Source organism: Loxodonta africana, chromosome 20 (genome assembly GCF_030014295.1).
Source record: "Loxodonta africana isolate mLoxAfr1 chromosome 20, mLoxAfr1.hap2, whole genome shotgun sequence".
In the NCBI taxonomy this organism is placed as follows: Eukaryota; Metazoa; Chordata; class Mammalia; order Proboscidea; family Elephantidae; genus Loxodonta; species Loxodonta africana.
Window position 1 is genome coordinate 65736248 of NC_087361.1, and position 24186 is coordinate 65760433.

The 24186-nt window shown below is 50.6% G+C and overlaps 1 protein-coding gene across 2 annotated transcripts in view; it reads left to right on the forward strand.

Annotated features, from left to right (window-relative positions):
• Positions 1-24186, forward strand: part of PLXNA2 (plexin A2) — a 262967-nt gene that overhangs the window by 216673 nt on the left and 22108 nt on the right. Inside the window, exons 14-26 of one of the 2 annotated variants that reach the window (XM_064273250.1) lie at positions 4250-4367; positions 6616-6752; positions 8088-8255; positions 8593-8686; positions 11970-12209; positions 13053-13196; positions 13545-13779; positions 17023-17165; positions 17820-18088; positions 20022-20088; positions 20425-20571; positions 21654-21813; positions 22151-22254. In XM_064273250.1, the coding sequence (XP_064129320.1) occupies positions 4250-4367; positions 6616-6752; positions 8088-8255; positions 8593-8686; positions 11970-12209; positions 13053-13196; positions 13545-13779; positions 17023-17165; positions 17820-18088; positions 20022-20088; positions 20425-20571; positions 21654-21813; positions 22151-22254 (2026 nt within the window). The remainder of the gene's footprint in view (positions 1-4249; positions 4368-6615; positions 6753-8087; positions 8256-8592; positions 8687-11969; positions 12210-13052; positions 13197-13544; positions 13780-17022; positions 17166-17819; positions 18089-20021; positions 20089-20424; positions 20572-21653; positions 21814-22150; positions 22255-24186) is intronic. The other variant, XM_064273249.1, reaches the window with a different exon arrangement.

Below are 24186 nucleotides of genomic sequence, written 5' to 3' on the forward strand. Positions count from 1 at the left end.
GACCCTCACCCCCTCATCTGCTACACCTGTACGCTCAGCCACAGCTGGATGGATGTTAGGTGTGTGTGCACTGAACTTCACCCCGGTGGTGCACACTCATGGGAAGAAGGCACAGTATATGATGTCTACGGGGTCACTGGGTGGTACAAACAGTTAAGTGCTCGGCTGCTAACCAAAAAGTTGGAGGTTTGAGTCCACCCAGAGGTGCCTTGGAAGAAAGACCTGGCAGTCTACTTCCAAAAACTCAGCCACCGAGAACCCGATGAAGCACAGCTGTACTCTGCAACACATGAGGTGGACTCTGTGGCAATTGGTCACTGGTTACACAAGTCTGTAGAAAGGGTGGTGTGGGAGCAAGGACAGTGAGCTGGGTGTCAGGAGAACGGAGGCCAAGGCTTAGCTCGGCTACTCATAAGCTGTGTGACTTTGGGCAAGTCACTTTGCTCCCTCTTGCTCAAGTTTCTCATCTAGAAAGTACGTATGTAGGAATAGATGCCCTCTCCCATCTCTTTCATGGTCCTTAGGTTGTCAGAAGCTGGAAGCTCTAGGCCCCATGGCATCTGCAGTTCCACCACCAGGAGGCACATCTGCAGCCCGATGGGCCTCCAGAAGCACCTCAGACGTGAGGGCTGGAGCTTTGTTGGCCCAGCTCCTCACTGTAAAAGGAGAATATGTAGCCACGTGCAGCCATTGTCTCCCCGTACTGTACAGGGAGCGTAACACTGCCAGGGTCACAGGGAGGAGGCCAGGAAGGTGGGGGCCCCCAGAAATCAAACCACAGGAACCTTGCAGACTTGAAGGCCTGAAGGAGGAGGAAGCACACACAGACACTCCCTGAGGCAATCAACAACCAGGAAGGCAGTGACGACAAGTGGTTAGCTCTCAGAGCCTTAGGAGCCCAGCCAGGTCATCCCCGTCACCCCTACCAACAGCCTCAACTCTGCCCCAGCACTGCCCCGCGGAGAAAGGCATGGCTGACTTGTCCTTCCTACCCTTTCCCCGAAAGACACATAGAGCATTTAGTTAAATACACAGCAGACCCAGTGGAGCAGAGTGGTCCAAGGTATGAGCTCTGGAGTCGGGCCGACCTGGATTTGAATCATGGCTCTGTCACTGACTGGTTCTGTGGCCTTAAATAAGTTATTAGCATCTCTGAGGCTTAGCTGCGTTGTGAGTAAAATGAAGACAGGGAGACCTGCCTTGTAGGAGAGCCTGAGGATGACTTGAGATCTTTTCTTGCATAGTTCTTGCCACATCATAGCTCAGCAAATTGTAGCTCATATCATTGTTAAAGTAAGAGCCTGCTTTGGCCTAATAGTCATTCTTCAGTATAACCCTTTCCACTCCTTGCAGCCTCACCTGTGTCTTTCTTCCACTCCCCACCTCCCTGAGCTCAGGGAACAAATGCCTGCAACAGATATACTCAAGGCCTTTCGCTTCTCTACCAGCACTGGGTTTTAGGAGAAAAAAAAGAGTTAGAGGTCTCCTCTTGTCCAGTTCTTTGGCCCACCAACCCAGACCCTTGTCTACAGCCCACCCCAACACAGCTCCTCTCCGCACTGCTCTGATGAAGTAGAGCCTCTTTCCATGGGTGAGGGGAGGGACCAGCAGCAGTGCCGAGGAAGGGCCCCATGGTCCAGCACAACCCCCTTCATCGTGACCTTCCAGGTGGGGGTATTTGGAGCCAGTTGCAGGTGCTCAGCCTGACACTCAGGCAGTATCTACCTCCCATCTATTGGTCTTCTCCCAGGGGCTTGTCATCTAAAGCTTATCTTTGGGACATGAACCCTAAGCAGAACACGGTTCCAGAAAAGGCAATGCGTCAAGAGGCTACTACCTACAGGGACATCCCAGGTCTTCTCCTTTTCTGGACAGTCCCCAGGGCCTAGGAGGAAGGGCTCGATGCTACGACAGCCTTCATGTGTTCTCATGTTTTCATTTTCCATAACTTCAAGCCCACGGTTAGTTCTTATTCCTTTTCTTCTCAAGGCTCACAGTAGCAACGAGTGTCCAAGGGGAGGAATGAGGGAGAGGGATGAGAAAGCTCTGATTAGAGGTGAGGGACAATGCTCCCTCTTCTCTCCGTCTTCTGTGCCCTCTGCCCAAGACAGAAAGCCTGTGCTCCTCTGGAGCAGCTTGGGAGGGCAGTGCAGGGCGTGGTTCGCAGGGCAGCCCAGATCTCTTGTCCCCACAACTGGAGCAGGTGGTATACCAGTACTAGTTGCTGCCAAGTCAGCTCCGACTCATGGCGACCCCATGTGTGTCAGACTAGAACTGTGCTCCATAGAGTTTTCAGTGGCTGTGACCTTTCAATTGTAGGTCACCAGGCAAGTCTTCTGAGGTACCTCTGGGTAGATGCAAACCTCCAGCCTTTCAGCTAGAAGCTGAGCACTTAACTGTTTGTGCTACCCAGGGATTCCAGAACAGGTGCTAGGGCCCAGGAAACAAAAGGAGAGAGTTGTTCCTCCAAGCAGGTAGTAGCATGAAATGAAGCATCTTCTCAAATGCTCCACTAATGAGGTTTAAGGAGACATTTATGTGTAAAATGCTAAGTGATCATCCCCATCGTGTTTACTCTGGATTCATAATTAATTTCTTTATTCAGATTGAAAGGGAAGGAAGAATATTCTTCCCTGTGCACTCGGTACTTTCCCGTTGAATTTAATATGCTCAACGTAATAAGGCAGTTATTGCATGTTAAGTAAACATTCACCAGGAGTGAAAGTACTTACTGGGATTAACCGTTTGGACGGGAATGCAGCTCCGCCACCTGCCATGTGTGTGAGCATGCGGCTTATTTGTTTAATGCAAGTTTTATTACATCAAAATGAAATCTCTGTTTAGTTACCTTCCTTCCTAGAGGAGCTGTTGAGATAAGCATAGCTCGGTTAAACACGGCTCTTCCCCTCCGTGCCAGGACAATGCCGGGGATTAGTGTGGAGGGGGTCTGTTTCTCTGACTCCCCACTAAGCAAGCCTACCAGGGGCATTAGACTGCTGAACTCTGAAATGGTGTTTGGAAGTAGAGGAGAAAATCCTCCCTCTGCTCCCAGGCTCGTTTTTGCTGACCTAGTGGAAGCCTCTTCCATCCACCCCATATCCTGTAATTCCAGGCAGGAGGTACCCCAAGAACCTGGTGTCTCCATTCCTCACCTGTCCTCCAGCTGCCTCCCTTTCTAGAATGCTGCTGTGGCTAAGGCAACCAGTATCTAAATGCACTTGTTGGAACTTATCTCAAGTGCCAGCAGTCATCCCTGGGGTATTGATCTGGGCTTCGCAAGAGAGAATGCCACACGCCTGTCTTCCCTCCAGCTTTCCTGTTAGTGTGAGCCGTGACTTTCAACACCAGGACTGTGTCACCACACACCCACCAGCTCAGTGCGCTTGGTCTTCGATGAAGTGGGAGTCTAGTGCCAACTGACGGACATCCTAATGAACTGCCTACCCCTTCTCCCATAGCCACAGGACTCTGCTCGCCACATTCCGCTGGGAGCTCCTGTTCTGGGCACTCACTGTCTCACCAGATTATCTGCGTCTTCCCATTTTTAAACTCTCTGCAGGAAACAAACCACATCTGGATCAGCTTAGCAAACAGGCCCTCATCCCTTTTGTAGGGAGAGCTGCAGTGTTTGCTTGTCACATAGGAAAGAACACTAAGGAAACTTTTGCCCCTCAATCTCTTTTTTGGACATGTCGTTTATTCCACAAATATTTATTGAGTACTTACCCAGCACTAGGCACTGTGCTAGCCCCTAGGGACTGCGCCCATGCTCGTAGAATTAGATAGTTGAGTGTATCAGAGGCATACAGGGCTTTTCCAGTTGCTGTTGAGCCAATTCCAATTCACAGTGACCCCATGTGCATCAGAGCAGAACTGCGTTGCCTATGATTTTCATTGCCTGGCTTTTGGAGAATAGATCACCAGGCCTTTCTTCCAAGGTGCCTATAGGTAGACTCGAGCCTCCAACCCTTCAGTTAGCAGCCGAGCATGTTTGCCCTGCCCAGGGACTCCACACTGGGCTTTAAGGATGACCTAATCCAGCCCTCTCACTATAGAGATGAGAGACTGAAGTTCAGAGAGGGAAGGTACTTTACCCAAGGTCACACAGCTGGATTGATGATTGAGCTGAGTGTTGGTCCAGTAATAGTTCAAGACTCTGATGAATCACTCATTGATTATGGGTGAGCAAGCGGGGCAGGGATGTCTGCTCTCACCAAGCCTCTCACTGAAAGGTTTGCTGTCTCTGCAGGATCGTCTGTGAGATGGGCCATGCCCTCGTGGGGACCACCTCTGGGCCTGTGCGTCTGTGTATTGGCGAGTGTAAGCCAGAGTTCATGACCAAGTCCCACCAACAGTACACCTTTGTGGTGAGTACTGGGTTCAGGGCCAGGCTTCAGGGGCCCAAGCTGCGGGGGGCAGGCTACAGGCACCCCTCTGCCCTAGACCTTTCTAGGAGGTCTCCACATCCCACCTCCCCAGCCAGGCTGCACCAGGCTTCCTAAAAACCAAGCAGGAAAACAAGAAGGGGAACCTTTGGCATGGCTTCTTTGCAGCCCTGTCTTTCTGGAGTGGGATGGGGCATGTGATTAACAAAGATGTGGAAATGTTAGCGTCTCAGAGGGCCACAGGTCAAAGTTCTAAATAAGGCAAAATCAGGCCTTACTTAGAAAGTGGATCCTAGACATGGGGTGGAGAGAGGCTGACCCTTGTCCCACCAAAGTGATAAAATAAAAAATTAGATATCTTAGTCTAATTCCAGCCCAGTGAGGACACAGCGCCTAAGGGACCTAATTAAACAGGTCTAAACTTTATTTATATATAGCCACATGCTTTGGTTTCTGCCCAGGATATTGTAAGTGGGAGTTTAAAGGAGTTACTGAAAGCAACAGGGATGTGTTATGTGCATGGGACCATGGGAGGGGGCACACTTGAAAGCCGCTCTGTGTGGCTGTGAGGTTACACACACATACACACGCTCCCACTTGAAAACACCTCTCTGTGCCCAGGCAACAGGTGGTAGAATCATGCAGGCTTTCTCCAAGGCTGGCACTGTGTTCAACCTCAATCAATAACTTGCTTCTGGGGCCCTGGAGCCCTTTTCTGACACTTACCTACACTGCCACATCGAATTCTTCATTAAAAAGCATTAACACCAGTGCATGGGGTTACACCAGCCTTGCTAAGAGTTTTGAAAAATCATTAGACCAGAAAATTCTATTTTCCCAAAAGCATTTTACTGCTCAGTCTAGGTTTTCAGCCTCTGCCTTCTTGTCTTGGTAGCTCCTCCTCTTTCTTGTACTCTTCTCTCTGGGATCCTGGGATCAGAGAGCCACTGACCATCTACAGCCAGCCGCCTCCATCTCCTACCCAGCACAGACAAGGACTTCCATGAGAAGCCAATGCGAAAGGACTAGACCAGGAGAGATTTGTAGCATGTCAGAGCTGGGAGGCGCTTTTGAGTTCTAGCCCACCCCCTCACTTGTCAGAGGAGGAAACAGAAGCTCAGTGACAAAGAACCTTGCCTCAGAATACACAGCTAGTGAATGGCTAATGCAGACTAGAATCCATGCCTTAGTAGGTGGTTCAGTGGTAGAATTCCCACCTTCCATGCAGGATACCCAGGCTTGATTCCTGGCCAGTGCACCTCATATACAGCCGCTACCTGACTGTCATTGGAGGCTTGTGTGTTCCTATGATGCTGAACAAGTTTCAGCGGAGCTTCCAGGCTAAGTCAGACTAGGAAGAAAGGCTTGACTATCTACTTCCAAAAATCAGCCATTGAAAACCGTATGGATCACGATGGTCTGATCTGCTCCTGATCATGGGGGTGGTACAGGGGCTCGCCACGAGTTGGGTAGACTCAACGGCAGCTACCAACAACAGCAATTACTGAGTTAAATGCACTTTCCACTACACTGCACTGCCCTCTAGGCAGAGACAATTCATTTCTGATTTAGGACTGCTGCCTGATGCAATTTAGGCTAGATGGCCTTTCTTTTAAGCTTCAGGCTTAATTTTACAACTTAGCTAGCTTGCTAGGACGCCACGGCCAGCCAGGCGCCATCCTCCCCATAACAGCTGGGAAGCCACGGCTAGCGTTTATTGACAGCTCTCTGCAGCAGGCACCACGCTGTGCCCTTCACGTGCTAGGGAGGGACAGAGGGGCATGTACAAGGCCATTAACGGGGATGTTAGCCTCTTGGTGGCCCAACCCAGGCAGGGACTCTTTATTCAGCCTATCGATTTTGTGCCAAAAAAATCAGTACAGGCTCTAGATGGAGAAGCATTTTCAAATTGTTCTCAATTTGTAAATTAATTGATAGATTAGTCAGTGTCACATCTGCCTCTGCATCAGTGTTATGAGCATGATCCTCTCCAGGGGGTTAATTAATTCCAATACTTGGCCCTCCTGCCTTCCCTGGACATACCTGGAGCCTCCTTGTACAGAGGGTGTCAGCTCTGTGTAAGCAGGAGAGCACTTGGTGTTATAAAGGGCAGGAGAAGTACCTCAGCTCTGACCATGAAGACAGCCCCTCCTCCTAGCCCTAAGTGTAGCCTCCATCCCTCCCTTTGGACAAAACCTGAGCTGCCATCATTTCTCTCTTCCTTCCAAAGAACCCTTCAGTGCTGTCACTCAACCCCATCCGAGGGCCGGAGTCAGGAGGCACCATGGTGACTGTCACAGGCCATTACCTTGGGGCCGGGAGCAGTGTGGCTGTGCACCTAGGCAACCAGACCTGCGAGTTCTACGGGTGAGATGGACTTCAAGGCCCTCTCAAAGCATGCACATTCCAGGCGTGTGCCCATGTGTTCCTGGGCATGTTCATGTCTTCCGCCCCATCACCTCCCGTTATGTGCCACTTCCTGGGCCCAGACACCATTCCAGTCTCTGTGAGAAATATACACCACTTGTCAATTTATATCTCATGTATCAGAGGGACTGGATACTTCTAAAAATAATTAAAGTCCCTCCATGAGGGTCTTGAGAACTCCAGATGAAAAAACCTCCCCAAGCTCTTCAGTCCCTATTGGTATCAAGCATAGGAACCTTGGTGGCACTGTGGTTAAGTGCTCAGCTGCTAACCGAAAGGCCAGCAGTTCAAACCCACTGGCCACTGCAAAAGCAAAGACCTGGCTATCTGCTCTCGTAAAGATTACAGCCTAGGAAACCTTATGGGGCAGTCCTGCTCTGTCCCATGGGGTTGCTATGAGTCGGGATCGACTTAGTGGCACGCACCAACAACAATGTGGTGAATTGAGAAATGTGTCAACTTCATGGCCCCAGTTCTTCCTAAGCACACAGACTCCTCCTCTTCTGCATGACAAATAATTAGCCAAGACTCTGCTAAATCTTGGGGATTGGACAATCCTGAGGATTCTGAAAGAATTCGTGAATGAGGACCTGACTGGCCCATTGTTATCTACCTGATAATCTCCTCCTTGGAGTCCCTGGGTGATGCAAATGGTTAACATGCTCTGCTGCTAACCAAAAGGTTGGTGTTTCAAGTCTACCCAGAGGTACCTTGGAAGGTACCTGGTTAACTGGTCTGGGGATGTACCTCTGAAAAATCAGCCCTTGAAGACCCTACGGAGCACAATTCTACTCTGACACACGCGGGGTCGCCAGGAGTCAGGGTCAACTTGATGGCAAGCGGTTGATTTTTTCATTTCCTTCTGGGACAATAAACTCCACAGGGGCTAGAACTTAGTGTTCACCTCTACGCATAGTAGGTGCTCAATAAATATTTGTTTTCTGGCTGGCTGAGCAGACTCTAAGCACCAGTTAAATAAGTATTCACATTCTAGGAAAAACCCAGAGAAAAGCAGCTCCCCCATAGCCCATGGAGCCCTACCCCTGCCCCACATTTCTGACCTCTTCTCCAGTTCTCCCCCTCCCTAATCCAGCTAGAGCTGGGTCCTAGGTAAAAGGAGAGCACTGATAAGGGATGTGTCCACAGGGTAGAGCGTGACAGAGTAGAAGAGCACCTCCTGGGCCATACCCTGAAACTGAGCAAAACCTTCTTCAAGGCTGAGGGCACCCTGTTACTATGCCTTTCTTCATAGCCTTCCTGCTCTCTTCCTGTCAGGAGGTCAATGAATGAGATTGTGTGTGTCTCACCCCCGTCGTCCAATGGACTGGGCCCAGTCCCTGTTTCCGTGAGTGTAGACCGAGCCCATGTGGACAACAACCTACAGTTTGAGTACATTGATGACCCCCGTGTCCAGCGCATTGAGCCAGAGTGGAGCATTGCCAGGTGAGGTGGAGGTGGGAGGCGTGTATCCACTGTCACATGGCACAAGCCCTTCAGCCTAAGTGTACCTCCAAGGGCGATCCCAGGGATTTAGGTTCACCAGGGTGGTGCAAACAGTTAATACGCTCAGCTGCTGACCAAAAGGTTGGAGATTCAAGTCCACCCAGAGACACCTCCAAAGGCCTGGTGATCTGGTTCCAAAAAATCAGCCATTGAAAACCCTATGGAGTACAGTTCTAGTCTGACACACATGGGGTCACCATGAATCAGAACTGACTCTATGGCAGCAGGTGGCTGCTTAAGAGGGTTTTTACCTAACATGGCCTTTGCTTGTTCCCAGCGGCCACACACCCCTGACCATCACAGGCTTCAACTTGGATGTCATTCAGGAGCCAAGGATCCGAGTCAAGTTTAACGGCAAAGAATCTGTCAATGTGAGTAACCATTAGTTCCTTCCGGCCCTCAGTCAACACAGCTTACTTGTGTGTTTTGCTCTGCGTTAGGCACTGGAGGATCTGGAAGTCAGAGAAGGAGGTTGGCACTCCATAAACATTAGTCACTGCATGCAGATAATTCCCCCCAGCTGCTGAGACGACTGGGTGGGACGTTTTACTTTACTCCTCTGTACAGAGCTACGTAATTTTATTTTTTTCCACGATGGATTTTTGTGATTTTAAAAAAGTTGTCTGTATCCTAAGAGCAGAATGTCTGGTATGTTGTCCTGAATTTCCTAGTTTCCTCTACTGGCTCTGTCTTACTATGTTCGGCTAATGTTCTCTGAAGCATTATTATATGCATAATTTTAGTCCTGAAGATGCTATGATAGCCATTATTTTTCATATGAACTCCTGTTATTACTGCTTTGACCTTCGGGGGATTAACTAGGCTGAGGTGGAGAAGGAGAGATGGCCTTGTATCTACCCTACTACCCTTGACATATTTCCAGCATACTTGAGGATTCTTTAGGAAACACAGAAACACGTAAAATGACGGAGTGCTAGAATGATCTGGAAGGGCCTCGGGGATCATCTGGTCCAGTGCCCTCATGTCCAGCTGAGGAAACTAAGGACAGAAAGAATGAATGACTTCCTCTGGTCATAAAGGTGGCTAGTGGCAGAGCCAGGCTAGATCCCAAACATCTGGACTTTTCCTAACTAGATGACATGTGATACCATCATGCCAAAGTCAGGGGACGCTTGTACCACACCTTCACTACCCACCATGGACACAGCTTTTTGGGCTAAGTGAGCACGTGCCCTCTTATTCTGAGTCTAGAGCTTGATCCCTGGGCTAGAGTCTATGTTCCCACTTCCAGACTGAGCTTAAAAGCTCCCAGTAGCTCACAACCACCTCCACTCTGTGAAACTCCAGGGCCTAAGTGGAGGGGAGGAGGATTAGATGCAGGGATGGGAATGGTAAGCTCACACCCAGGAAGAGCAAAGACCACCCTCCAGGCACGTTATGCAGAGAGAAGTTCAGAGAGTGAGTACAAGACTGGCAAGCTGGGCCTACCAAGGCTGCAGCCTGCGTCCTCCAGAGGCCATTTGAAGAGTAGACCAGGCTGAGAAGAAGGCCTGTCCCAAGCCCCACATCAACAGTCTGAAAAGGCTCATGTCCCAGGACCCATTCTCAGCACTGCTCAGGAATCCCCCGGCAGTCCCCAGTCCCCATCCCCACCCACCAGGATCCCAGTGTTTCAGGGAATTAAAAAGCACTCCTCCCTGTGGAGAGCTGGGGCCGTTCAGCTCAGCACTGCCTGCCCGGAGTCTGCAGGCTAGGCTCTGGAGAGAAAGCATGAGTGTGTGTGGGTTTTCCATCAAGCCAAGCTCCAGAATGGGAGCTCACAAACTCTGTCCTGTGCCTTCTCTTTCTAGAAGTGGTGGGAAAGAAGCAACAGCCTCCCCCACCCCCCCACTCCCCCCAGCCCTGCTTGGGCCCCATTGCATCCACAGCCCACCTGGGGCTAGTCCTTGACTTTGAGTCTCAAAGCAGCCCCAGTGGGTAGTGAGGAGGGCCAAGCCAAAAGCCGCAAAACCCAGAGGAATGCTTGGCAGACAAAGTGCGGATGCAGCATGGGGCAGGAAGCAAACAGAGTCTGCTTGTTTTGGAGTGATTTGCTTATTCACAGAGGAGCCCAGTTCAGGGGAACTGGAACAGAGCAGGAGGGATGCCCGGTGGGGTGAGGGGTTGCCCTGAGGCTGTGTGTCATGCCCGCAGAGCCCAGGTTTGGGGTCCGTGGATCAGTTCTACTCTAGCCCTCTTGCTCCCCGGGTCTCAGTGTCCCCAGCTGGCACATGGAGGGGACGTAAGCTTCCTAGTTGCTGTTGAACCGTGAGATGAAAAGGGCTGGAATCGGGCACTGGCCCCTAATACAGCACGAAGCCCGCAGTGAGCCTTGCTGTTTAAACGCTCACATTCCTCCCGGAAAGGGAGTGTGCAGACTAGGAGTTGAGACATAACTCCAAAGTCTTAGGTGTTTTTTTTTTTTTTTTTTTTTGCAATTTCACGCACGGTTTTGTTTCCTGTACATGAAGCCTCTGTGTCCGTGTTTGCCAGACACACAACACGTGTGGACCTACCGGGACGGCATGTACTTGAGCAGTCTGAGTTCTCACAGATGCCCTTGGCTGTTGCCGGGACACCGTGGTTCCCAGAGCTGAAATCAAGCCACGCCAAGTGGGAACCAGGAGGAGAGCCGGGAGAGGTCCAGGACTTCTTCCCACGCTGTACGTGCATCCTTTAGTGATTTCTTCATCTGGCTGCAGCCTTGGGTAGCCCCAGAACGAAGCCATCAGAGGAGAGAGAGGATGGCACAACTCAGGCTAGGCAGGGCTTGCCCAGGTAGGATTTTGGTTGGGAGGCCAGAGTCCACCAAGAAAGAAAGAACAGTATGAACTCAGTGTCAGAACCAAGGTTGTACCCCACTGCAAGGCTGGGGAGCACTTGGTTAGAGAAGAAAAGAGAACTAAATGTTTAAAGCCTTGCAGGGTCCTTTTTATTCCTCAGTGTATTCAGTAAACATTTGCTGACACCACAGAGCTCAGCTTCACAGCTTCCTGCTGCACACACGCTCACTCACACACTCTATGCTGCTTCTGCCCCAGTTCTTGCCTCAAACTTTCCATGCCAATTGTCCCCAGGACTGCGCTTCCCGCTGCCAGGGGCTCGTCTCCCTATGCCCCGCCCTCTTTGTCTAGCTAAGTCCTACTCATTCTTCAGATTCCATTTTATTTCATTTCTTCCATGGGAAAACACCCAGGAGTCACCCCGCCTTGCTCCAGGCCTGTTGCAGTCAGCACACGCAGACACGGGGCTGTGTACTTGCCCAGCAGGACGTTTATCACATCCGTGTGTGTGACCATGTGTGTGCCCCTGCTGGCATCAGGCCCTTTGCCAGGACCATGGTGTGACTGCTTGTCCAATCACTGGTTTCTCCCTTGGCTGGTGACTATTATACTGTTACAGCCCCAACTCCTAGCACAGAGCCTGGAACAAAATAGGTGCTCAAACAGTTTTGGTAAATGAATGAATGCGGTTAACATGAAAAAAAAAATTCACAGCCTTTGCCCTCTAGGGGCTCACCATCTAATGGAGCAGACAAGTAACCTAACAATGGCAGGCAGAGACCAGCGCAGCTGTGAGTGGACTGTGACTCGCACCCTGTGACCAGGGGTCAGGCACTTGGCATTTGAATGCCTGCACTCTGGCCCTCTTTAGGTGTGTAAAGTTGTGAACACAACCACCCTAACCTGCCTGGCACCCTCTCTGACCACGGACTACCGGCCTGGCCTGGACACTGTGGAACGACCAGACGAGTTTGGATTCGTCTTTAACAATGTCCAGTCCTTGCTGATTTACAACGACACCAAGTTCGTCTATTACCCCAACCCAACCTTCGAACTGCTCAGCCCTACTGGGGTCTTGGATCAGAAGCCGGGATCCCCCATCATTCTGAAGGTAGGAGCGCACCAAGGGGAGTGTTGCCATGTGTGGCCACTGGAGAGGGCGCCCTCCTCCCTCCTGGCCTTCCATGTCCTCCCTTCTACCTACACAGACTCCCACCACTGTCATCTCCCTATAGAAGGAGGTCGTTTATAGGTGCTGACCCGCTGAGCAATGTATCTTGCACTTGAGATTCTCAGGAAATACTTTAGAATATTTCTGTTTGTTCTCGTGAGCTGTGGGATCCAGAAGGTCTGCAGTGAGTTAGGAGTAACCATTTCCTTACTGGCTACTCCAGTGGCCATGCTAACCTGCACCTGTATTTCAAAGGTTTTGTTACTCAACCACTTTCATTTATACCCCATGTACTCTCCCTGCAAGATGCCCTGGTGGTGCAGTGGTTAAGTGCTCAGCTGCTAACCAGAAGGTTGACAGTTCAAACCCACCAGCCACTCCATGGCAGAAAGATGTGGCAGTTCACTTCCATAAAGATTAAAAAACAGCCTTGGAAATCCTGTGGGTCAGTTCTACCCTGTCGTATAGGGTCTCTTTGAGTCGGAATCGACTTGAAGGCAATGGATTGGTTTGGTTTGGATTCTCCTCCCAATTTCCACTTGTTCAGTGTTTCGTCCCCCCTTCCTCTCTCCCACTTTCTTCCTTCTTCCATCCTCTCCTCCCTTCATTTCCTCTCTTTCTCTCTAAATTGTGGCTGTTAGAAGTCTCCCCAAAAGCTGGCTTTTGGCATCATTTATCGGTTTTTGCATTGCTATCCTTTCCTCCTTAATCTCTCTCTAAACAGGTAATCAACTTCTATGTGCGTGTGTCAATTATTTATATTAAGATTGCTGTTTTCTGCAGGGCAAAAACCTCTGCCCTCCCGCCTCTGGAGGTGCCAAGCTCAACTACACGGTGCTGATCGGAGAGACCCCTTGCACTGTCACCGTGTCTGAGACACAGCTCCTCTGCGAGCCGCCCACCCTCACAGGGCAGCACAAGGTCATGGTGAGTGAACCCTCGTCTTTGAATGCTGCCTCCTCTCCTCACCATGCTTGCGTGATCTGTCATAAAGCAAAGCTCTCTCATCCAGCGAAGGTTCTATTCCTCTGACCTGCCTCACTGCCTGACTCACAGCCTCCATATCTTCTCCCCTCTGTGTTCTGCATTAAATGGGTAGGAGTTGAGAACACAAGAAAAGGCAGGCAGATCATGCGCAGGAAATAGTTTTGTAGCCAAGTCTGCACTGTGCGGTTGTGGTCTGCCATGTCCTTCCCAAACCAGCAAGTATTTGATGGCATGCCAGGGCTCTACACCTGTGTGCATCGTGTGTGTCTGTGTGTGTACAATGCACAGGTTCACGTGGGCGGGATGGTGTTCTCACCTGGCTCGGTGAGCGTGATCTCAGACAGCTTGCTGACCCTACCAGCCATCATCAGCATCGCGGCAGGCGGCAGTCTTCTGCTCATCATCGTTATCATCGTCCTCATTGCCTACAATCGGAAGTCTCGAGAGAATGACCTTACTCTCAAGAGGCTCCAGATGCAGATGGACAACCTGGAGTCCCGGGTGGCCCTGGAGTGTAAGGAAGGTAGGTGGAGGCAATCCCACACTTCCTGGGCCCCTCTGTCTTCACCTGCCTTCCCCCGTTCCTCCCCACAACTACTCCCTTTTCACTTCCAGTCCTCCCACCCAGTGGTCACGCTTCACTTAGACCTCTTTCTCCCCAGAAACTGTTTTTGCCCTTGTTGTTAGCTGCCCTCGAGTCACCCCTGTTCATGGTGCCCCAAGCACAACAGAACAAAATGCAAGTTGCTCCTGCTCCTTCCCCATAGTCGATTGCAGATCAGACCCTTGTTTTGCCCATGTCATTGTTGTTAGTAGCTGTCGGGTCAGCTCTGACTCATGGCGATCCCACGCGTGCAGAGTAGAACTGCTCCATAGCATTTTCAAGGCTGCGACCTTTCAGAAGAAGGTTGCCAGGCCTTTCTTCTGAAGTACATCTGGGCAGGTTGGAACCGCCAACCTTTTAGATAATAGTCAAGCACTTAACCGTTGCACCACCCAGAGACTCTCCTTTTGCCCTTAGGGCCAGAGATTTATGGCTAGAGAATTCCCATTAAGCATACCTATCCGTGAGGCCCCTATAAACCAAATCAGACCCATTGCCGCCCAGTCAATTACGATTCATAAAGACCCGATAAAACAGAGAAGAACTGCCCACAGGTTTTCCAAGGAGCAGCAGGTGGATTTGAACTCTAAACCACTGATTAGCAACAAAGCTCTTAAGCACTGTGCCACCACGGAATGCGAAAATTATCGAACAGTATAACTAATGTCACATAGGAGTAAAATTATGCTCAAGATAATTCAAAAATGGTTGCAGCTGTACATCACAGGGAACTGCCAGAAATTCAAGCCAGAGTTAGAATGAGGGATATCATTGCTGATGTCAAATGAATCTTGGCTGAAAGCAGAGAATACCAGAAAGATATTTACCTATGTTTTATTGACTGTGCAAAGGCATTTGACTGTGTGGATCATAACAAATTATGGATAACATTGTGAAGAATGGGAATTCCAGAACATTTAATTGTGCTCATGAGGAATCTGTACATAGTCCAATAGACAGTCATTTGAACAGAACAGGGAGATACCACATGGTTTAAAATCAGGAAGGATATGTGTCAGGGTTGTATCCTTTCACCACACTTTTTCAACCTGTATGCTGAGCAAATAACCCGAGAAGCTGGATTATACGAAAAAGCACTTGGCGTCAGGATTGGTGGGAGACTCACTAGCAACCTGCAATATGCAGATGACACAACCTTGCTTGCTGAAAGCGAAGAGAACTTGAAGCATTTACTGATAAAGATCAAAGACCACAGCCTTTGGAACAGATTACACCTCAACATAAAGAAAACAAAAAAAACTGGACCAGTAAGCAATATCATGATAAATGAGGAAAATATTGAAGTTGTCAAGTATTTCATTTTACTTGAATCCACAATCAACACCCATTGAAGCAGGAGGCAAGAAATCAAACGATGCATTGCATTGCGCAAATCCACTGCAGAAGACCTCTTTAAAGTGTTTAAAAGCAAAGGTTTCACCTAGAGGACTCAGGTGCACCTGACTCAAGCCATGATATTTTCAGGTGCCTCATGAGCATGTGAAAGCTGGACAATGAGTAAGAAAGACTGAAGGAGAATTGATACCTTTGAATTATGGTGTTGGCAAAGAATATTGAATATAACGTGGACTGCCAGAAAAACAAATCTGCCTAGGAAGAAGTACAACAAGAATGCTCCTTACAAGGGAGGGTGGTGAGACTTTGTCTCATGTATTTTGGACATGTTGTCAGGAAGGACCAGTCCCTGGAGAAGAACATCATGCCTGGTAAAGTAAAGGGTCAGCAAAAAAGGAAGACCCTCAACGATATGGATTGACACAGTGGCTTCAACAATGGGCTCAAGCATAACAACAAAATTGTGAAGATAGTGCAGGACCGGGCAGTGTTTCGTTCTATTGTACATAGGGTTGCTATGAGTCAGAACCAACTTGATGATACCTGACAACAATAGTATTCAGGTCTAATGACATTGCTGTGGTCCCACCTCCACCTTGACTCACCTCATAATCTGGCCAGCTTCCTCTCCCACCTAGGGCCTCAGTCTCCCCACATGAGACCCTCCAGTCCATGTTATTTCAGCCTTTAGATCCCCCAAATGGGAGTATCGGCTCCCATGTGGAAGCAGCAGCCCTGAGACGGGAGAGCACCCCCTCCCCCGGGTTTGTTTTCTCTCGGTGCTGGAGGCTGAACTGCTCCCAAGGCCTCCGCTGGCTGGCATCCTTGGCCATGGCCGTGCGTGGGAGTGGAGATTATGTTTTCTTCCATCTCCCACGGAACCACAGCCACAAGGTGACAGATACACCTGGCGTCTTCCTGGGCTGAGGACCCTGCAGGCTGTCTGGGTAAACATCTCAATTAGGAATTAAAACATTTCTCTTTTTGCTGTAAAAGTCACAATCACAAGGAGCCTGCTGCCTGGAGAAAGAGGAGAGCTGGGCAGGGGGCAAGGCAGGGCAGTACCTCCTCCTGGCACTGGGGCCGGGACGGGGCCACCAGGAAGGTAGACCTGCCCCTGAGATGGAGCCTTTGAAGCCCTGCACTGCCCAGACTGGCCCGCAGGCCCAGGGTCAGCTGACCAGAGCTCCCCAAGCTTCTTGCATCTTGGCGTGTTCTCTGGGTTGGAAGAGAGACCAGAGCTGCCTGTTCTGGTATCTGCCTGACGCCTCAGCCACTGACTCACTGCTCACAGCACCTGCAGGAACGTTACTGGACGACCCATGGGTTTCCTTTTCCTTTGTTTTAACTTCATGTGTAAAACATAGAAAGAAAATTTAAATCGATAGATAAACAAAAAGGAGAAAATAATAAAGTCACCCCTATTCCCAAAAACCAAACCAATTGTTGTCAAGTCACTTCCGACTCATGGCAACCCCATGGTGTCAGAGAACTGTGCTCCATGTGGTTTTCAATGGCTGTGATCTTTTGGAGGGAGACCACCAGGCTTTTCTTCCAAGGTGCCTCTGGATGGACTCCAACCTTTTGGTTAGTAGCCCAGCCCTTAACTGTGTGTACCACTCAGGGGCACCGCTAAGAAAGGTCGCCTAGAGGTCACCTCATTCCTCTCTGGAGATAATTGTCCCTGTGACCCTCCTGCCTCTGTACCCCAGGCCTTCTCTCCTCCTTCACTAACCTCTCCACCTTACTCCTCCCCGACCTCGGGTTCCCATCCTGAACCTCTCTGCCACCCCCGCACTGCCCCAGCTTTTGCCGAGCTCCAGACAGACATCAATGAGCTGACTAGTGACCTGGACCGCTCAGGCATCCCGTACCTGGACTACCGCACCTATGCCATGCGCGTCCTGTTCCCGGGCATCGAGGACCACCCCGTGCTTCGGGAGCTAGAGGTAAGGCCTGCATCTCCTAGGAAATGCAGACAGGGCCCAGCAGCACCCAGCCAGGTCAGGAGTGAGGAGGGCAGGCCGCTCACCACAGCATCACAGCTCAGCATGGTTCCCACAGGAGGCACACGGCCAAGGGGGACACCAGGCTCTGGGATGATTCCAGCATGAGGCTCATTGTTCGCCATTTTTAAATTAATGACTGAACTAATTAATCAAGCCCCTGCCTCATTGGAAAATGGATTTGAGGTGGCTTAGAGAAAGACATACGATTCCGTGAGGTTTGTTCATTTGTTCTACTAAAGATAATAAATCAGGGCAGAGAAGGATGGGGGAGACTAGTAAACTGAGCAGGTCCGATGGGGTGTCCCTGTTGTATCCTTGGGAAAGTCAGACCGCATCCCCTGCAAGGGCTCTGCTCTACCCAGAGCCCAACACTCCCCACCCAGGGGAGGTTGGAGCCAGTTGTGACCTCAGAAACCAGCCAGTGCCTGGCCAAGCTAGATGGCCGCAGTGGGGGAAGAAGGGTGGAGTAGCTATAGGGTCATGGAGAGGGTCCTGTCGCTGGTGTCATCTCCAGCATAGGCCCTCAGCAAGAGATGAGGGTAGGAGGCCTGAAGGCTGTCCCCTGAGGGCACCACCCCCTCCTGCCCACCCCAGGTGCAGGGAAAGGGACAGCAGCACGTGGAGAAGGCCCTGAAGCTCTTTGCCCAGCTCATCAACAACAAGGTGTTCCTCCTGACCTTCATCCGCACCCTAGAGCTGCAGCGCAGTTTCTCCATGCGCGACCGTGGCAACGTGGCCTCGCTCATCATGACCGGCCTGCAGGGCCGCCTTGAGTACGCCACCGATGTCCTCAAGCAGCTGCTCTCGGACCTCATTGATAAGAACCTGGAGAACAAGAACCACCCCAAGCTGCTTCTCCGGAGGTCTGACCTGTGATGGGGGTGGCCAGGGGTCTCTGAACAGGGACAAGGTCCTCAGTTAGAGCAGGTCCCCAAAGCAGCAGGAGAAGGTTCCCACCACCCAGAAGTGACATCTGTGCAGGACGCCCTGGTCCGTGAGTCCCCCCAGTGCATCGTCTGACCTTCCCTCGCCCAGGGAGACGATGGAGAGCATCTGAAGCAGCCAAGGTGCAGTGGAGCTGCACAGGTCCTGGCTGCAGTCCTAGCTCTGCGACCTGCTGGCTGTGTGATCTCAGGCCAATCACTCAGCCTCTCTGGTACTTCCATTCCTCATCCACAAAATGAAAATAATAACATCTCTCTTGCAGTCTCCCTCCCTGGGCATCTTGAGTTGTGCTGTCTTCTAACATAGTAGCCTCATGTGGCTATTAATTAAAACGAAATAGAACTAAAAATTCAGTGCCCCAGTTGCCCTAGCCCCATTTCAGGACCCCATCAGCTGCATGCAGCTAGTGGCCATGGTATAAAGAACATCTCCATCATTACAGAAGGCTCCCTTGGAGAGCGCTGGGTGGAGCCTGGGTGCTGCTTGTCCCCTCTGTGCCCACCTTCCTGGGTCTGTATCACCAGCCCCCTGCCACACCCTCTGTTGCCATTTCCCTGGAGGCCCAGGGAGCCCCACAGGCACCTCTAGGCAGCGGGGAATGCCATAGTCCACCCCTTCTCCATGCTCCTCCTCTTTAGCCTTCTCCGCAAGGCTCCTGCTTCTAGGCCCCATGTGGGGTGAGGAGGGAGGAAGAAAGGCTTTGTTTTATGAGCACAGAGCCCCCCTCCTGCCAGTCTGAGCTTTAGAAACCCTCATTAACAACTGTTGTCTTTAAATTAGAGCTAATCTCTGGCACAATGCAGGGAGAGGGTGCTGGGAGGGCCTGGGAGAAAGCTGCAATTTCTTCTGCCATTGTCGCACTCTCTCAGGCCCAATGGCTCAGCAGCCCTGGCAAATGCCTGGGATCTTCTGCAACCAGAGGGTGTAATTTGTACCATGTGCAGGGAGTTAAAATACCCCCTTGGCACCCCCATCACCGAGGGTCTGTCAAGGAGGCTTTGTTCCTCCCCAAGTCCCCCAGATCTGCAGTCAGGGAAAGGGATGGGAGAGAGGGCAGGGCTAGCCACAGCAGATGCCTTGTCAGCTAACTCTCAGGCACGGCTCTCTCTCTACCTGAGGGTCCGGGTGCAGGATCGTTCATGGCAGCAATAACAATGGCTAATTCTTAGACACAGCTTACTGTGCCAGGTGCTATTCTTAGCACTTTCCAACCCTTGCAAAAACTGTGGGGGAGATAATGTTCTTAGTGTCCCCATTTAGAGATGGGAAACTGAACCCGGAGAGGTTAAATGACTTGTCCAAAGTCACACGGTCAGAGCCAGGATTTGAACCCAGGCAGTCTGAGTCCTTGCAGCTCTGCCAAGTCCAGAGTCCAAAGGCACCGGAAAGAAAGGTCCCAGGTCTCTGATTTTGAGTGTCTTGGGGCAGGTACCGGGTACCCCTCGGGCATGAAAAGCAGAGTGCTCAGGTATGTGCGCAATCCCAGAGGGACAGGCAACTCTTTTCAACCACCCTGGGGCCAGAAGGAAGTAGGGAGAACTAGTCCTTCACAGCCTGTAGGTCCAGACCCTGTCTCAGATATAGCCACAGCAGTTCATAGTACCACAGCCTCAGAGGTCAGCAGTCCTGCCTCTTCATTCCAGAAGGAAGCTGGGGCTCAGAAAGAAGCTACTGGTGCCAGTCACACCTGTAGTTACTGCAGAGCTGGGCAAGGACCAGATATCCTGGCTGCCAGCCTGTGTGTTCTCATGCCCTGTAGTTCTCTGGGGCCATGGCTCACATAACACACCCAGGCCTCACCACCAAGACCCCTCCGAGAGGACTGCCCTCACCCTTCTGCCTTTTCCCCAGGACAGAGTCAGTGGCTGAGAAGATGCTGACCAATTGGTTTGCCTTCCTTCTGCACAAGTTCCTGAAGGTGAGCCTGGAGTGATTCGGGCCCGTGGCTGAGGGCAAGCTGGGAGGTTGCACCCCTAAGCCTAGCTGTCAGGGCTACACAGGGACCCTCAGGAAGAGGAACTGCCTTGCCTGGGTGCAAAGCAGGCTGGGCAGGCCCTCTACACAGCCCTGGGCCCCTAGAAAAAAAAAAAAAAAAGCTGTCAGAACAGGAAGGGAGGCTGAGCAGCCTAGGCAGCGGCCCCGTCACCTGCACCCCCCTCACATGCACCCCCTCACCTGCACCCCCTCACCTGCACCCCGCCCACTTGCACCTCCCCCACCTGCACCCCTCTCACCTGCACCCCTGTGCCCACAGGAGTGCGCTGGGGAGCCGCTCTTCATGCTGTACTGCGCCATCAAGCAGCAGATGGAGAAGGGCCCCATTGATGCCATCACAGGCGAGGCTCGCTACTCATTGAGCGAGGACAAGCTGATCCGACAGCAGATTGAGTACAAGACCCTGGTGAGGAGGCCAGGGGCTCAGGGCACAGCATGTGTCCCCAACAGCAGATTGAGTACAGGACCCCGATGAGGAGGCCAGGCGCTCAGGGCACAGCGCTTATCCCTCCCGCTTCTGATCTGTACTCTCCCTCCTGACCACAGGGGCAGTCTGAGGGGATCAGTAGGGAGCTGAGAGACCAGCCTGGAGGGGAGGTCAAAGGGCATACTAAGTGTGCCAAGGGCACGGAAGATTTGGCTGTGTCAGAAGCCTGGACTCCTTTCCTCCTCCACCATCTCATTTGGTGGGCCCGAATTGCTCTCTCTGCCTCAGTTTACCCTAGATATTATGGGGGGGAGGGAATATATCACCTACCATTAGGTATAGGATAGTGGAGGTTCAGTGGTAGAATTCTCAGCTTTTGTGCAGGAGACCCAGGTTCAGTTCCCAGCCAATGTACCTCATGTGCAGCCACCAGCCATCTGTCAGCAGAGCTGCGTGTTGCTATGATGCCGAACAGGTTTCAGCAGAGCTTCCAGGATAAGACGAACGAGGAAGAAAAGCCTAGTAATCTAATTCCAAAAATCAGCCAGTGAAAGCCCTGCGGATCACAATGGTCTGATCTGCAGCCGACCATGGGGATGGCGCAGGACGAGGCAGCATTTTGTTCCATGAGGTTGTGCGTGGAGTCACCATGAGTTGAGGGCAAACTAGACAACAGCTAACAAGAAATATTAGCGTTATGGGAAAGAATGTGAATATGCTGATTCCTATTGTGGAGGCTCTGGGGAAGTGTAAGGCCAGCCCTTGATAAACCTGGAGTCCTTTCTAAACCCCTTGTTGTTGCTGTTGTGTGCCACCAAGTCAGTTTCCACTCATAGCTAAACCCCTAGGACACCTATTTCCTCCAGAATCTAGAAGGTTAGGGTCCTGATTCCCTGCGAAAGAAGGGGTGGACACAATAACCCAGGTTCTTGTTTGGCATATGGCAGGGAGAAGAGAGAAACTGGGAAACTGAGGCACAACCCATTCTGAGGCCTGGTTCCCTGTCCCTCAAACTGCCTGTTCCCCTCCCGTCCTGCTCACTCTCTGTCTCCTTCTTTTAGATCCTGAACTGCGTTAACCCTGACAATGAGAACAGCCCAGAAATCCCAGTGAAGGTGTTGAACTGTGACACTGTCACACAGGTCAAGGAGAAGATCCTAGATGCCGTGTATAAGAACGTGCCCTACTCCCAGCGGCCGAGGGCTGTGGACATGGACTTGGGTAGGAGGCCCGGCCTTGGAGCATGGGGCAAGAATGGGAAAGAAGCTTCTGGGGGTGTTGAGGCTGTGGGATAGTATGGACAGAGTCAAGCCTGCCTACAGCACCCCCCTAGTGGCATGACTGGGTCCTGACCAGGTATGGGATCATGTCAGATGTGGCTGTCTCTGGCAAGGCCTACTCTTTTCCCTCAGTGTCCCTGACCCCATGGAGTCCTAGATGTCTCTAAGCTCTCTCATAGGCATGAGCCTGAGGGGACCAGGGTTGCCAGGTCTCTAGGGAAGGCACGGCTGGGTGATCCAGCTCTTAGCCCGCACCCCTCTCAATCCCTTTCACCCAGAGTGGCGCCAAGGCCGTATCGCCCGGGTGGTGCTGCAGGACGAGGACATCACCACCAAGATTGAGGGCGACTGGAAGCGGCTGAACACGCTGATGCATTATCAGGTGACGGGGGGCTCTGTGTATCCAGGGACTTCCAATCTCCCTAAATGCTTCTTCCCTCTAAGGCTTCCTCTGTGCCCTCAAATCAGCTGATGAAAACCCGATGGATCACATTTGTCTGAGATGTAACCAATTATGGAGATGGCTCTGGACTGGGCAGTGCTACATTCCATTGTGTGTGGGGTCGACTTGGCAGCAGCTAACAACAGCAGCAGGCCTTCAAAAGCCTAAAAGGGGTTTTCTTATCTCCCCTTTTCCTCCTCCTCCTTGAGCCTAGAGCAGTGATTCATAGCCAGGCTGCCCTTAGAATTACCTGGGGGAGCTTACAGAGACATCATTGCCCAGGCCCCACCCCCAGAGATTCTCATTAACCACAAAACCAAACGCCAAACCCATTGCTGTTGAGTCAATTCTGACTCATAGTGACCCTATAGGACAGAGGAGAAATGCCCCATAGGGCTTCTAAGGAGTGGCTGCTGGATTTGAACTGCTGACCCTTTGGTTAGCAGCCGAGCTCTTAACCACTGCGCCACCAGGGCTGCAAATAAAGCCAAGGCATTTCTAGCCTGTATATCTCGAAGTCTCCAGGAAAAGGTGCATATCTGTGAAGTCCTCCAAATAGACAATTACCGTAAGGTGTCTGTCACTTTCTCCTTAGGGCATATGAATAATACAACTTACACTTTTGACCTATAGTGGGAATAGACGAAGGAGCCCTGGTGGCACAACGGTTAAGCACTTGGCCGCTAACCAAAAGATTGGTGGTTCGAACCCAACAGCAGCTCCACAGGAGAAAACACCTGGCAATCTGCTCCTGTAAAGATTACAGCCTAGGAAACCCTATGGAGCAATTCAGCTCTGTCCTGTGGGGTCGCTATGAGTATGAATCGACTCAGCAGGAGGCAAACAACAGGGAAAAAATTGTCTTCAGGTTTTAACTAGCTGCCACTTACTAACTGGTGTCCTTGGAGCAATTACTTAAATTCTCTTCCTTCTCATCTGTAAAATGGGATTAGTATGATCCCTGCTCGGTAGGTTGTGTGAAATCAATGAAATGTGGTCTGTAAGAGTGGTGAGCACACTGGCACACACAGAAAAAGTGGAGTCAAAAATCCCAGGTCACAACTGAAATTAAAAGAATCGTATCAGATTACTATGAAAGATTGAACTCTAACAAATTTGAAAACCTAGAAGAAATGGATGAATTCCTAGAAACATACTACCCACCTAAACTAACACAAACAGAGGCAGAACAACTAAATAGACCCATAACAAAATAAGAGATTGAAAATGTAATCAAAAAACTCCCAACAACAACAACAAAAAAAAGCCCTGGCCCTGACGGCTTCATTGCAGAGTTCTACCAAACTTTCAAAGAACAATTTACACCACTACTACTACAGGTATTTCAGAGCACAGAAAAGGACAGAATACTCCCAAACTCATTTTATGAATCCAGCATATCCCTGATACCCAAACCAGGTAAAGACACTACAAAAAAAGATTACAAACCTATATCCCTTAAGAACTTAGATGCAAAAATCTTTTTAAAAAATTCTAGCCAATACAATTCAACAACATATCAAAAAAATAATTCACCATGACCAAGTGGGTTTCATACCAGGTATGCCGGGATGGTTCAACATTAGAAAAATGATCAATGTACTCCATCGCATAAATTAAAGACAAGAACCACATGATTTTATCAATTGATGCAGAAAAGGCATTCGACAAAGTTCAACACCCATTCATGATAAAAACTACCAGCAAAATAGGAATAGAAGGAAGATTCCTCAACATAATAAAGGCATTTACACAAAGCCAATAGCCAACATCATCCTAAATGGAGAGAGTCTGAAAGCATTCCTCTTGACATCCGGAACCACACAAGGATGCCCTTTATCACCACTATTATTCAACATTGTGCTGGAGGTC